The 16,125-nt window shown below is 37.8% G+C and overlaps 1 protein-coding gene across 3 annotated transcripts in view; it reads right to left on the bottom strand.

Moving 5' to 3' along the window:
• The window catches only part of RUFY2 (RUN and FYVE domain containing 2), a 33,212-nt gene extending 18,213 nt beyond the window's left edge, over positions 1 to 14,999 (bottom strand). The window contains exons 1-12 of one of the 3 annotated variants that reach the window (XM_062630468.1): positions 14,883 to 14,999; positions 12,106 to 12,279; positions 11,496 to 11,613; positions 10,027 to 10,128; positions 8,643 to 8,766; positions 7,124 to 7,185; positions 6,451 to 6,516; positions 4,585 to 4,654; positions 3,260 to 3,361; positions 2,436 to 2,552; positions 1,938 to 2,105; positions 450 to 547 (exon numbers count right to left, since the gene is read on the bottom strand). In XM_062630468.1, the coding sequence (XP_062486452.1) occupies positions 450 to 547; positions 1,938 to 2,105; positions 2,436 to 2,552; positions 3,260 to 3,361; positions 4,585 to 4,654; positions 6,451 to 6,516; positions 7,124 to 7,185; positions 8,643 to 8,766; positions 10,027 to 10,128; positions 11,496 to 11,613; positions 12,106 to 12,279; positions 14,883 to 14,886 (1,205 nt within the window). In that variant the 5' untranslated portion in view covers positions 14,887 to 14,999. The other 2 variants (XM_062630469.1, XM_062630467.1) reach the window with 2 other exon arrangements.
• Positions 15,000 to 16,125: the final 1,126 nt, after the last annotated feature.

Below are 16,125 nucleotides of genomic sequence, written 5' to 3'. Positions count from 1 at the left end.
AGAAAAATTTTAATACCTTCAGCAAATACAGCACTGATCCACGAAGGTATTAAATGTTTATATTAAGCACATGCTTAAGTATGAGCAAGATTAATGCTTTGGTTTCTATTGCATTTCATTCAGGTGGGGATGAGGGGAAGAGGTAATAACAAACACAGACTTTTGAAAAAAGCTGAAAGAACAACTTTTGATATCAGCACAAAAACCTAGGACAAGAAGAAAGATGGCAGAGGAAGAAAACTGAAAGATTAACTTTCTATTTAAAAGTAAGTGTGTATTTTTTAAAAAGAAAAAAAAAAATCAAAAACTAAAGCACCAGTTAAAGTTTCAGAAATGTTCTTGTTAAATATTCTGGTTGAAAGTTACATTTCAGTGGCAACTGTGCAGGAATGCAGTAAAAAGTAAGGGGATGGAGACATGAATGAAAAAAAACAAAGATGGGCCTGTACCTTTGTTCTAGTTGTTTCATAGTTGCATTAATCTGATTAGTCTTATCCTCTAATCGACCAATTATTTCATTCTTTCCCTTCATAGCATCTTCAGATACCTGTGTTACAAAAAAGTTAAAACTGAAGTAGATCTATATTAAACTTTTACCTCACAGGGTGGGGTTTTTTTCAGTATTGAAAGGGGAAAATGTTAATATGGCTTCAGATTTTGAGAATTTTTATACATGCCTATCTAAAACACGTAGTTGACAGTACTTAAAATTTTATGCCTAAATTCACTACTTATCTTTTCAAGAAATCCATTAGAACTGTACCAATAAAGAAATAAGACGCTTAGTCCTGGAAACCACTACGGTTCTCCAACTCTTAACGAACTACCATATACACCTAAAAATCTTTCCAGAATTTTACTAACATGTTTCACAAGTTTGATTGCTTGCAGAGCAATTACAACTGTGGCTTGAAAATCTAAATAAAAGGTAGAGCATTACACTTGCTGCACAGATCAACACTTATCAACTGGTCCCTAAGCAGCAGAGAGTGAGAATGATTAAACTGTTTCGCTCTACCCGGGAAGCGAGTCTGAATGTCATTAAGTGAAATCAGCATTACCTCCAGTCCCCACAAGTACAGTTTTAAAAGAAAAGCAAAACCCTTCAGATCCAAACACACTGAAAAACGTTGTTTATTTGTTTTTCCAGTTCTATTTATATTTCATTTGGTCCAGTTTCGTCACAGCTGCAGGTGCAAAAGTTAGCATCGTTTGTTCATCATCTCAATTATCTCTCTACAGCACCCTAAGCTTTTCCTCCTCATTCTGCCACAGATTTGGTTTCTTGTGCTGTTTTTTTGATAATTTATTCAATAAATAAAATTTATATTCTGCATCAATAAGGTGTTTACAACCCAACTATTCTATGCTTCTGTGATTCCCTGGTGTTTGGACATCTGTTAGCTCCGTATTGGGTCTCTAAGATTCATATTTTCAAAAAAAAAAGCAGTGCCTTGGTACATATTTTCTTAATTTGTTAACAGGTTAAAAAATGTAAATGAAACCAAACTGTAATTAGCATTTTCTATTTAACACAACTTATTTTCCAAATGCCTTTCTTTACTTCAAAAGTTCAGATGTCCTCTTTAACTCATTACTATCAGTCTACATTCTCCTGGGGTTTTATATAACACAGGCCAAAAAGTGTTATCACTAGATACACTGTTACTCTCTCTATTCCACATTGCATGTAATTAGGACATGAACTTATTCTCATGTTCTTTTCTTCTATAAACCCACTAACGTTAAGTAACTGCCTTAAGAACTTCTTTGGGTGAAATCATGCTTCCATCAATAATGCTCAAAAATGACAAGCCAATCTAAGTGGAAAGAAACCAAAAATTAAGGAAACAGCAGTATTTAACTAAACAAAACTGTAATGCATCTCTCTCAGTCCAAAGTCATTTCATCAGTTTAAGAGCAGATTGTTTCCCTACCTGCAGCTTTTGATACATTTCCATGTTAATTGCTTTAACTTCATCAAGCTGCTGTCGAAGGCCTATGAGGGTATCCTGCTTCTCATGGATGTCCTTCTCCAGCAACTTCATGGCAAGTTCTATCTCATGCTTCATACTAACTTGAACCACTAGCTCATTCTCCATATCCTATAAAACACAAACACAATGCCACACAGAATATTTAAATAACTATGCAACATTTTATCTCTGTTTTGAAAAAGACAAAAGCTAACTCTAACAGTGCTGCAGCATCACCTATTTCACCACTTCAGAAATTCTGCCCCTCTTTAAAAAGGGGCAGAATTTTAAAAACCCTGTTAAAAACCTCTTCTTATTACAGGCAATTAAAAGCAATTGAAGTTGATTAAAGACAGCATCTAAGCTCAGCAAAAGCAAACTACAAATATTTATAAACAGACTCTTCTCATGCATAATCTACTCTAGAAATGCTGTGTGATCCTAGAAAAGAACACTTACTTGTCGAAGTTGTGATTCTTCTCGAAGCTGTCTACGTGCTTCATTGTACATTTCATCTAAACCCTGCCTGGAGTGTTTGTACGTCTGAAGTTCTGCTTCAACATCCACTTTAGTTGCCTACAAAGATATAGAGAATCTATCTTTCTTCTTCACAAGTTTAGCAATTAATAGCATGAATTTACCATTTGGGGAGGGTGGAACTTCAAAATACATTCTCTAAGCACAGTACCAACATAGAAGAAGATGTTTCTGCTATGTGGTCATCAGTTTTACAGTGAGAATTGAGTATATTAACCAAAATAAACATCTGTACTACAGTACAGTCCTCCTTCAGTAAGTCACTCTAACACACAACTGTTTTGGTACTAAGCAATGGAAACATCTGCTTAACCTGTGCTTTTACCAATTATCCTGTGAAACACATACAAGAAGTTACACAAGTACAAATAACAGCTTTAAAAAAAACAGTTCAGCAATTGTAGACAACTACTCCAAATGATATTCCATACAATGAGACAAGTCAGAATAGACATTTGCCAACTAAAACACACACTACTTTGACAAGGTTTTCAGATAATACTGCCTTAAACACTTAGATATAGCTTACAGTCTAATGAAAAAAGGAAGAAGGGAGGAAAATTAGAAAGGATACAAGAAAAGACACTACTACAAAAATTGCATATGGTTATAAAACAATCTAGTGTCCTATAATTTTGATACATTTATGCCATTAGAAAGCTTTCCAGCTTACTTCAAGTTATTATGTAAAAACATTTGAATGACAATGAACCATTACTACATTAAATGCGGTAAAGCTACCATACCTCTAGATGATGCTGTGTTTTCATTAAAATAAGAGTATTTTCACTCCTTAATTGATGGTTTTCTTCCTGGAGTTTAATTATATTGTTTTTGGCTATTGCTAACTGAAAAGTTAAGAGAAAAAAAAAAAAAAAAAGGAAAAGCAGGGTGACCACTTTTGTGAATGGAAATAAAGAAAAAAAAATGTTCTGATGAATGCAAGACCAAGACATTCTCTGCTCTAGTCTCACAGTGTACCAAACTGGGGTTTAACTGTTTTTAAAGAAAACATACAGCTCCTGGGTTTAGTAATAAGCACTTTCATTACAGAACTACAGTGTATTCAAGATACTTCATTATTTTACATCTGGTAAAGAACTGCATCATTATGACTTACAAACCCTCAGTTCCTCCTTCCTCATCCTATTTATTGGGTCTTCTTTTTTTTTCCATTTGGATTAAAACATATCCTCTTCTGCTGTTTAGTTCATGTTTTTTTGATATCTTAATATATCAGATGGAACAATTTACATAAGAAAGGCTCTTCCAAATGAAAACATATTTACAAAAAAAAAAACATTATAACTGGGCCCTACAGGGTATACCTTAATGTCAGAATTACAAGCCATCTGATCAAAATAGGTGGATAGTAGGGCCGAGGGCTTGTAAAGGAATCCAAATTCTCTGAGAATTAACACTCACTAATGTTTTCCCTCTCTCTGGATACATTAATACTCAGAGCAAGCTAGCTATGACCTTCAACAGCTGAATTTAGATATTTTGATTCTCCACTATTTCTCAAGCAGCTTAGATTAAAAAAAAAAATACTGCATTCTCTCTATAAAGCTAAAAATATTGGAATCTAGTCAAGCATCAAAGATAACCAGAAATATAGGATATAAATACAAAACCAGAGCTAGACAAGTCTAAAAACTTGTATATATGTATATGGTAAAGAAGCAAGAAAATCCTTTGCCTAAAGCTGAGAATTGCAATAGAAATTGTTTGGTGAACTACTTTTTGTCTCTTTGCAGCATCTGGTGTCATCCATTATGGACTAGTCATCTGCACAAAATCAGACTGACAGCTGGCATTAAGAAAGGCTTCACTTCTGTCTTTGTCCAAAGCGGGAAATTACAACATTCTGCAGAATAAATTTACTGATGTTGGAGGCTACCCGAGCAAGATGACTTCAAATCCCTGCAGCTACTGCACCTTTTATTCAAGCCAAACTCAAGGTAGCTGAACAAATCATACATTATTTTAATCTACGTAAGTTCCATAAACATATTTTGAAAAAAGCATTTGAGAATAAATAATATCACACAATATTAAAAGAAAATAATACCTCTTCAATCAGTTTAGTGTTTGATTTCTCTAGTGAATCAACTCTCGCATGTAGACTGCTAACTGTGCTACTAAAAGAGAAAAAAAAACATTATTCAGAATTACATCAAAATTCACCCAGCCAAGCTCAAAAGCTTTAATGCAAGGTACAATGATTACTGGTTAAGTGCTAAAAGGTCTGCTCCCATTATTTGAGGTTTTCCTAAATACAAGAAAATTAGTCTCCTTTCTTGAACTTTTATACATTTCTTTCCAACTTCCGAAGTCCCTCCTGTCACCTGAACTCCTGGTTGGGTGCGACTTTCCATGTGTTCTCCCTTACCTTTACCCTCACAACTACACTGTATCCAAATATTTAACGAGTTGCCTTAAAAGAGCTTACAATCTTGGAATATAGAGCTTACAATCTTCCTGGGGGGTTTTCCCACCATATAACAAACCCATTCTCCAGGTTCTCTTCCTCCAAACCCTACTTCTTTTATAAAATCATTTGCTTCTCCACATTTTTTGAGATTTATCCTCAGGCTACCTCTTTCTTGATGCTTCTTGACTTAATTTACAAGTCTCATCAGAATTTTATTCCCTTGTATATCCAGGTCTTCTCCATCACCTGATTGCCTATTCCTGCTGTAACCATATCTTTTTAGGCTGCACTTCACAAAAAAAAAAAAAAAAAAACAAACCTATTCTCTAACACTGTTTACTTTTCTATGCATTTCTACTCTGGTATTCTTAAGAGTTACCAGTTAGTTAAGAATGGCAAGGTAGAGGAGATTAATGCATTTCAGGATGTGTGGAAAGAAACAGCTGACCTGAAATAAAAGAGAAGAATTGCTGAACCACTGGTTTGCAAATAAGTTAATGCATAAACTAGCGTACAAGACATATTCAGCACACAGGGGCTCATGTGAGTAACAGTCATTGTTACACAAACACCACTGCTCTTCATTGTGATAGTTCCTTTCTCCTCCTTAACTTTCATTTCTCTTGTATTGGACGCACTCAGTTATTCTGCTCAGTGACTGACACAATTTCAAATCAGAGTATCTTTACCCCAACAGCAGACATATAGCAACTAATGATCAAGATTAGGAGCACTGAAAATTAAAAATATTATTATATCTTAAAAAGAGATCAAGAAGATCAGCTATACTACAGGGTCTACAGAAGGTCTTTATGGAAGTGGCATTTCATTTTGGTCGGGCCTCTTTGTTTGTTTTTGCTTTTTTAGCTCCTCCCACTGTTTAATTTTGTACAATACTCCTCAGAGACTTACAACCACTGTTCCTCTATTTGTACAGTAACATAAACAGCGGCGAACTAGGTTTGATCCATCCAGCAAAGTAAGGGGAAAAGGCTGTTTTCCTGAAAACTTTCTACAGGAACCACAACCTACAGTGCGTATGTAGTTTCCAGCAGGCAGTGAACTTACTCAGTTTTGGTCCTAGGCATTAAAGCTACAAACAAAAATAATATGAAAGGCAAAGAAACAAAAACATGTTTGCATCCAGAACACCCAATAACACTTTTTGGAAACTATTAAATAGAACGCTGTTAAAATCCAGATCAAGCTTTTAATTCCTGGTAAGTTATGAATCATAAGGATTCATTGATGAGTTAGGCCTGCTGGTTTTCGTTTCTTTAAAGAATTAAGATTCTGATGGTATAAAACAAAAGCATAAAACCAGAATTTGTGAGTCTCTCCAGAAGAGTATATCCTTTCCAACTCCATTACATCCACAATTTAAACATGAAAAATTTGCACCTCTTTCCCTGAAGTTCTCCCACAAAGCAGTGCGATAAAAGGAATTAGAGGTGTTTTACCGCTAAGCCTGGCCTGACATGCATACTTCAAAGTAATACTTACTTCAGTTGTCTGTTTAGTTCTTCAACATAATTCTTTTGGTCCAAAATTGCAGCAATCTGTACATTCCTAAAGCAAGCACATAATAAAATTAGCTTTAACAAAATGATATAGTGAACTATAATGTACATGTATGCCCTGAAAATATGTATCTCATGCAAACGTCCACCTTAATTGCGCTTTTTAAAAAGAAAGGAAGCAACTTCATCTCACAGTCATGAAGTCAGTAACTGACACATGACATTATTGAGAGAAAAAAAACACCCCAATGCTTTAACTACAAACAATTTCTCTACAGAAAACATAAGAACATAGTCTCAAAAGAAAAATGATGTTCATGTACTCAGCCATAATTCTGGGGTTTTTTTAAACACTGACTAAATCCCAAGGTGAGGGCTTAAAGGTTAGCAGGTTCCTTTCCACTGACACCTTGCAATCCTTCAATACTGTCCGTGAGGTAAAGGAAGTAGGTGATGCTGCTGAGGCTTGCTTCAGAGTACAAGTATTTTTCCAGCTAACTAGTAATACAGAACCATGTAGCATGCCATTTTTCTCAAGACATTGAGATCAGAATACTTCATCTCTGGGAGCCTGACTTTTTTCTACAAAGAACAGGGCACCAGCCAAGAAAACACTTGTTAACATGCAAAATCTGATGTATTTGGTGAGGACATACCTTTCCTTACCTCCAATGTCATCATCACTCTTTAAATACACAGAGAAATCAATCACCCCAACCTAGGGTAAAACAAACACACAGTTTTATACCATACAATTAACTGCTGTTGATATTCATGGTCTTCTATCTACATAATTAATAAAACCCGAGTTACATCAGCTTTTTTAAGATTGGTCCAATTTCAGCCAGAAGCTCAAAAAACTGAACTGTAACATTTTAAACAATTTTTTTAAGTATAGTCTCTCATAGTTGTTAAGAATTATGTTCCCTTAGAGCAAAATTAACAATGTGCTGTATACCAAATCCCAAAGAAAAGATCATTTCTTACCTCTGACTGAGCTTAGCCAAGAATTCACACGAAGACTTTTATTTGGGGAATTATCAGAAACTACTGAACCCCATCAGTGATTGAGTAGAGCTGTGATAAATCATCTGTAGTGTTTCATATTATTTCCTACCACAGCACATCTCCCAAACTGATGTTTCTCCCATGTTTTTTTCAATTTTCCTTGTCAAATAGTACTGCCTCTCCACACTTGCTGATTCCCAGGTATACCAACCCAACTGCAGTCATTTTTTTTAAAACCTTGCTAAATCTGAATTTAATTAATTTCTTTTCTGTTCAACTGTAATTTAATCATGTAAAAAAAATTACCATAAGCTCTGCTTCCAATTCTATTCACAAAAGTATTTAAAAACATCTGCTTTGCCAAAATCCTTCCTTTTTGGTTTCCAGCTGCCTCTTAACAAAAGTATTTCAATTTTTCCGATGTACTGCTTCCTTCTTGAACTTCCTTTCACTTCTGAATACAAGTAACTTGCTCAGTCTAACATTTCCTTTGTTTATACTATGCTCTGCTGCTCTCTTGTCAGCTTCCTATGATGATCTTCTACTTGTTCTTTCCCTACCTTTTCTAAAAAGTGTCTTCTCCAAGAGCTTTTTAAAAATCAATAAGCAAAATATTTCAATAGAGTATTATCTCTGTAGAAGTTACTTTGTTTTAATTCTCCATGAGTGCATTTTCACCATTTCATATGTTTCACCACTGAACAGCATTCTTCCAGCACACCAAAACTATGCTCCTGGTTGTGACTTCCATCATCCTTCAGAAGTTTATCTTTCTGCCCAATACAACTTGTTGCTTCTGGCTTCACTGAGTGCCTTATTTATATTACTCTTCAAACAGAATTACTCTAAAATCTCATTTGGACAGCCACCACCACCTTCTCAAACCAACTTTTATCTTCCTTCATTCATCAAAACCAAGTGACCTAGATAAAAAAATATTGCTGGCTATCCCTTTGTTATGATTATTTCTAACACACACATACAACTCTCAATACTAAGAAAGCACATTTCAGTTTTACATCTTCTGGTATGCAAGATTAGTGCCTAAAACTGTAGCTAGTAACTAGAATGAAGAGTCGAAAACAAGTTAACCCTATGATTCAAGAGCACATATACTAAATTAGCTAAATGGATTGCATGTTTATTACTTTACCTGTATTGACTTACTTGTGAATCGAGGTCTTCTCCCTTCACACACAGGTTAGCATCTATTACATTCAACCCAACTAACAGCCCAACAATAACTGCTCCTTCTTCCTCCATCATTAGTGCATGATACTCATAAAATTCACTGTTAATGAACAAAAATGCATTGTATCGGACATTCAGTATATTTAATTGCAATAAATTAATAAGTGACATCTACAACTGAATTGTTTCTCTTACTTAAGCCTTACTGCAACATCCTTAAAGATGAACTGGGTCTGCCCACACTTTCACCTGTTAAATATTTAAAAATTGGAAGTGCATGGTTTCCCTCAGAGGCTATTAAAAACACCTGAAATGTGTAGATACTACATTCCAGAAATGTGAGCCACAAGCTGCTGGAGGCCTGGGAAACTTGGGGGCAAGACTTATTTTGTCATAAAAACCCCAGAACAAAACAAAACAAAAAAAGGCTTTTCCCTATACACTTGCTATTAGCCACTTTTGAATAGGATACTGCAACAGATGGAAGTTTGGCCATACTAAGACAATTCTTATATTGTTAACAAATACTAGAGAACGCAAAAATACTAGAGAATGATAAAAAACGTACCGTGTGTGAAAAAAGATCTGGACTTGAATGAACATGTGCTTGAAATGAAAGAAGCCAAGTAAGAGATAAAATGGGTAAGAGAAGAGAAAGGACTGAAATACTAAAAAGTTCCTAGAAGAAAAACACTTCTCTGAGCAACATAATACCAACATTTATTTCTTCCTTCTTGCCTTTTTTAAATAACATTTTAGACTCTGTGAAACAAACCGGGCTTTCAATGGAAAAGTCCATAGCTGCTGAACACCAGCGTCATGCTAAGATACCAGCACTACCTGGGCATGCAAAGAAAGTCTTAAAAATACATTTAGGTTATAGGACTGAAATTAAGATGACAAAGTTTTTTCCCCTTTGTGCTTCAACTACACAACCAGGCAGAAGTTTACTAAAAGAGAGCAATGCCAGTTTTAGAACTGTGAAATAAAATTTCAAGGCAATAGTCCTTCATGCAATGGTAGCTCAGTAGGAAACCATGCAGGCAGGGGTGAATTCACCTCCTCTCCAGAGGCTTCCAACCCATATTCTGCATGGCAGACTAATGCAGTAGGAGCCCTTCCCCATTACCCCACCTACAGGAAGGGAAGGAAACATCCCTTCAACCATCAGCTGGTCTTCAATCTTGATGAGGCAGTGTTGTTTGGTTCCTCTGCCCTGAGGACTGGAAGAAATCAGCCCATAGGCCAGATGTTACACCTTGCTACACTACAGACACATTAAAAAGTAGTAAATAGAATTTAATGTTTTTTAATAAACGATTAAAAATAAATCACAAACAAAATCTACTTAATTGCTTACCTGAGAAGATCTCTCTGAATGATCAAACAGCGAAGATAGTCAGCCATTTTCTTCTGCATTAGTGCTAACCGTAACCAGGCCCGGGCACGGCCCAGTGGTGTTCTGGAAAAAAGGGCATGAAGACAAACAGTCCCAAATCAACAATATATCAATTAATTCACTGTCTTAAACGTATGTCTACTGGTAGAGCTATTGGTATTTCTGAAAGGGTACTTTAAACTATTAGTTGAGAAATGCAGTCTGGGAAGCCATAATGTTTAGGCTTTGACTCCAAGCTCTGGGAATACATCAGAAAAAATTTCATAACTGAGCTGGCTTGTGAGAAGATACTTTGTGAGATGTGCTTTGCTCTCACACAGTACATGGCTAGCATTGCTGCTAAGTACCTTCTTAACCTGACAGTGCGGCAACGATAATCTTGGAAGTCCTGTTTCTAGCTGAAGTAAAACATCTGCAACAGTTCAGATTCCCTTCTGCAACCTCCTTATAGTTTTCAGAGGACTTGTGAGAAAAGTAATCAAATGTCCATTACATCCTGTCACACAAGCCTTCCTAATCCTATTCTCTGGATCTACACAACATGTACTGAATTTTAGCTTTAACTCATAGTTCTTTACAAATTCAAGGTATCTCAGACAATTCAAAAAAGACAAAAATGTATGCAACTGGCAAGCAATATCCAACAAATTATATCTGGACCTTTAGATCCTTCTCTTCTAGTGCTTACATGCTTCAAAGTGGTAAGCATGTACATGAAACAACACCACAACAAACAACAAAACCTAAACACATACTGTATGAGGATATGAGGAGTATAACACACTTTGTAAAAGACATTATTTAATTTGTCCTGATACAAGAGTAAATAATAATTTATATACCTATGTGCTTTAGATAAGGTCTAAGCTATAAATCATAACCCTTATACTGCCATATACCAATGGCAATGTAACCAAACCCTTTTGGAATTCAATGTATAAAGCTAAATACAAGAGCAGAGTGCAGTGGAATGGGAGGAGAGTGTAGTTCACAGCATAAATTTAGATTTGAGAAGAACCCTACACACCAGAATCTGAAAAGCTGCCTAATACTTTCCTCTTCCATGTGTTACCTTTTGTTTTTATACAGTCTTTGCCGACTAGACTCAATAGCTTGGCGCAGTTATGGAATGTTTGAGACATACAACAGTTAGAGGCTGTTCAATACACAACCTGTTCCTTTTTGCACTATTTTTGTTGACCATTCAGAAAAATTCACCCAGGAACATCAGGAAAGAACATAAAAATACTACCTTGTTTAGCTGTTTTGTGCAGAACATGAAAAGCTAGCAGGATTAATCTGCTCTCCCTCAGTATCATTTCAAAATTCTTGTTCAAAAGCTCGATTAATGCCAAATGGAAACATGAGACATCTGCAGATTCTCAATCAGGTCCTTTATTTTCTTGCTGTATTTTACCAATACTACTTACTTAAGGCCAGGCAAATCTCTGACGCTTGCTGCTATTTCCTCAGCTTCTGGATATAATTTCTCCACAAGTTCCAGAGGACCCCAGATGGTTTTATTGTAACTTAGAAAGGATTTTCTTACTAGGAAAAGAAAAATTAAGTAACTGAATTAATTAAAATTACTGGAGTAGCTTCCTTCACAATAGCTGGTGTGACAGAAGGGTTAACTGCTGAGCCTAGACTTTCACATAACTGATAACTGTGATGCTGGTCAGTTCACTGGTATTCAAAGCCATCTTCTGAATTACATCCCTGTGAACATAAAATTGCTGTGCTAGAACAAAATAGTATAAAAGGGATGACTAGCTAAAAATATAAGCTACGTACATAGATACATGTAGCTGTGGAAATTTCAGGACCACTTGCAACAAATAGTATACAAAAGAAAAATTGGTAAACATTGAAATGTACGTTGTGAAGTATTAATAATGACACTATCAATTACAAAAGGCAGCAATTTTCTCCACTTCTTAAAGCAGCATAACACACTTCAATTTTATCTTATTCACAAAAGAAAGGAAGAAAAATGCCATAGCTGGGATGAGAAATATGCAGCTAGAGCAATTACCACACCTTTAAGACCATGCTTCAGGCAGTGCTCCATGACAACAAAGAACTGCTGCAAAGGTGGGTAGTCAGAATCCAGAGTTCGGCCAAAGCTCAAAGCTGATTCAATGAGTCCTTTGATACTCAATTTAGCCATGTTCAATAAATTTGCTCTTTCTACAGCTGTAGGATCCTTTATAGCTAAGACAATAAAAGAAAAAAAAAAAAGGTTATGGTTTAAATTTCAGAAGAGACATAAAGTAATAAAATGGTTCATGGCCACCTTGCTCAAAGATAAATTTACCTTAAGGTAGATAAACTCAAATACTTAATAAGTGCTATAAACCACCATGTTACAGAAAAGCATCCACTCCAACAAACACCCTTACAGATCTTACATAGTTTTAATAGATGAATGATAAAACAAGGCCAGAAATGTCAGTTCTCACATTTCAGTACAACTCAGAAGCTGTCAGTAACTGCAAATTAAAACAGGCATCAATGTTGCACTCAAAAGCTCTGCTGCCTAACATAAATCGGTGCCCTTTCCATGATATCAAAGCAACATTCCTATTAAGTATCTATTAAGGTATCCTATTAAGTATCTATTTAGTGTATTATAGTGTACCTACAGAAACAGACATCATACTTTTTATATATAATCACTTTCCACTGTAGTCTTAATTTCACAGTGACATGAACACGTTTTCCTTCTGAGGCTGTACATAGTCTCAGCCAGTAAACCAGGAGCAGGTTCAGGAAAGCATTTCATATTACATGCTGAAATTTGAGTTTCTCATATAGCTACACATAATCGTTTAGACATTAAGACACAGATTTCAAAATATCTATACATATTTGCGAGAAAAAATGTCAGCCTCTTCCACTACAAATTTGAGTATTCATGTATGACCTTATCTCTGCACATCAAAGAGCATAAAGACTAAAAAACCCTTATCATTATAATAGACATACTTTCTTAGTTCCTCAAACAGCAATTAAATTACCCGTCTCATTTCTTGCATACCACAGCTTTATGCAATTAGGTATTAAATACTAGAATCTTAGAAAATTACTTTCTGATTTTCTGTACTGAACTATCAAATTACCTTATTACCCCAGAACATAGCCTAGCACAATTTTCTAGGAAAAACCATAATGACTGAGACAACGTATGCAAGATAACCTGACCACTGCTTGGGTCAGGCTGGGTATTGGTCAGCGGGCGGTGAGCGGTTGCATTCTCTTCCTTTGTTATTCCCCTTATTATTATTATTATTGGTGGTAGCAGTAGTGGTTTGTGTTATTTAGTTACTGGATCGTTCTTATCACAACCCATGGGGTCTACATTCTTTCGATTCTCCACCCCACCCCTGCAGGAGCTGGGGGGGAGGCAGAAAGGGGAAAGAATGAGCGAGTGGCTGCATGGTTCTGAGTTGCTGGCTGCGCTTAAACCATGACACCTTAAAAACACTATTACAGTCTCCCAATTTATCAGTACTTCAACCAAAAAAAAACCCAAACAATCCACTAGATGTTAGAAGACACAGCAGACAATTAGCAACCACGCTCTGGCAAAAATTTACCCAGTCAGCAGTCACAGCTCACTAGTTAGCCTCTTGACTGCCTGCTCACTCAGCCGCCAGGACCTGAGCCAACCCTACCAAGGGCAGCCCCAGTTACCCCTGTCGGGAAGAGACAGAGGCTTGCAACAGCTGGAACATTTCTGTTGGCAAAGCTGATGTCAGCCTTCCTGCCTTTTTATTTGATCTGCTATTGGCAGTACCAAATACAAGTGTTATTACAGGAAAGGCCTTGCTCAAAACAGACTTCAGGTAGGTAGCTCTCCCTCAGTCTGTTTTCATAATTCAGTTTGTTTCCCCGAAGGCATCTTACAAATTCCTTTTTCAGGTGACCCCATTTTGATTTTTGGCGCTGACACACTTCCATGCCTACTATCCTTTTAAGTATCAGCCCTTTTGCCTGGTCTGAAGCAGAAACGTATTTTAGGTGTTTTAAAGCTTAGTCTACCTATGTATAGCGTTTTTTCTTCACCTACTTCTTAAAAAATTTAAGATTTAACATTTCAGATGACATTTTCTAGTAACTGCTTCTTAAGCATTGTACAGGGTAGACTACACACACATGGAGCAAAATAAGCTCCTTAAGGCTCTGAAAGGCCTTTCTCACCCCAAAGCACCAACCCAAGAAATGGACTATTGGCAGGTGGTACTGATGTCACCTGTCTCACCAGGGACTGACTAGCAAGGCTTGAAGAGACAATATTCCTTTTCCAGTCTCGATAAACAGCCAACCCCTTGCTACACAGTATTTGTGCAAAAAACATAAGCAGAAAAACCAACCCAAACCTGCAGTCGCTACAGCTACAGGTCTCCCTCTGTCACTCAACAGCTAGCAGAAAACAAGTAATTTCCTCCACTAACGCGTCCCCGCGGGCATAATCCCCTTACAGCCTGTCCCCGGCACATCGCCGGGTTTGCAAGAGCGCCCGCCACACCCGCCCGTGACAGGGGGGAGGGAGGGAGATCCGCCAGCGCTCGGGCCCGTACCGGCTGACGTACTGCAGGGCTGGAGGCCGGCCCCGCCGCCAAGCCCTGAGGCCGCGGGCCGTCCCCAGCCCCAGTTCCCGCTGCAGAGGACATTTTCTGACTGTGCGGGCACCGCCGCAGCGCAGCTCACAGCCGCTACCTCCATCGCGTGAGGGACGGCTGCCGCTGTAGGTCCCTTTCTCCCCGCCCGCTAGCCGCGACATCCCCAGCCCAGCCAAGCCCGGCCCCACTCACCCATGGCTGGAGAGGAGAAGCCGCCACCTCAGCCGCTCCCGTCCCGCCTTTGCGTGGGCCCGGCCCCGCCCCTCCTCGCGCGTCCAACGGCGCCCCCGCCGGCGGGAGGACCCGCCCGGCGGCCGCGGTCCTTCCACAGCCGGAGTTTAGAGACAGGGCTACAGGTACTGGAGTCCTCGTAACAGCCTGAGCATGGTGGCATCAACCTGACCACCCTGGAGAGCTGTATTTTCAGAAACAGAGGGCCAGGAGTCCCAGCCTAGGCACATGAAGCCTTTCATGCAAGAAAGGCACAACCTCAAGCCCTTGCTACCTCTCTCATGACTAAGCTTCAACCTGTAACATCTATTGCAGATAATTCTGACACACATTTTCCAGTGCTAGAAAACTAATACTATTACTCCAGACACATGTTTCTGTTCAGACTCTCAAGTAGCGTGGTGGGAATAAAAGCTAATCTTCTAAAACCACAGGTATTAACAACTTTTTCATTTGTTATTTTAAACCCCTCCAAAAAGCAAATCTCAGCAAACCCAAGACCACTGTAACCCCAGAGGATGAGTGTGTTTAACACCAAGGAGTTGCGTCATATAAAGATGGTGTATCGGTTTATGTTTACTGCACCCTAAGCACTATAGTTTGCTTTGCCTAATAATTAATTTAAATCATGCTCTTTCCTCTTCCCTTCTTAGGAAAAGGTAATGAGCAAGCTGTAGAACAAAAAGATAAGCTTTACCTTACCCAAAACAGCACAGGAAAGAAGGATATCCGCGCCTTGGCCTGCAAGGAAGGACAAGGGCAACACAGGGATAGAACATGGTAACAAGGCCACTTGTTACGTCCATGATTCCTACCTCTTAAAAGAAAATTCCCACCTCTCATAAGAAAAAAGGAACCTATACACTTAAACATTAAACAGTTCTAGTAGTCGGGCTCTGATTCTACAAGTCTGGCATGAAACAGCTTGCCTTTCTTTGTTTAGGAATCCCAGGGACACATAAGGCTGAGGTAAGATCACTGCAGTTTACTTTCAGGTAGTCAAATGAGGAACAGGAATTTAGACTTGACCTTATGGATCCCTTCCAACTTGAAATATTCTATAATGCACTAAGGCAGTGCTCAACCTGTGTCTGCATTTTTTCTGCTAGAATCAACAGCTGTTTATGCATAAAGCTGTTGTAAAGGCAAAAGGGAAAAGTGATGCTTTTTACAAGATACTCCTTTGCTATATGCGCATTGGAAT

This window comes from Pezoporus occidentalis, unplaced genomic scaffold (genome assembly GCF_034315485.1).
Source record: "Pezoporus occidentalis ecotype Australia unplaced genomic scaffold, CSIRO_AGI_Poc_V1 ctg352, whole genome shotgun sequence".
Lineage (NCBI taxonomy): Eukaryota > Metazoa > Chordata > Aves > Psittaciformes > Psittacidae > Pezoporus > Pezoporus occidentalis.
This window is presented reverse-complemented; position numbering and strand designations above follow the sequence as displayed.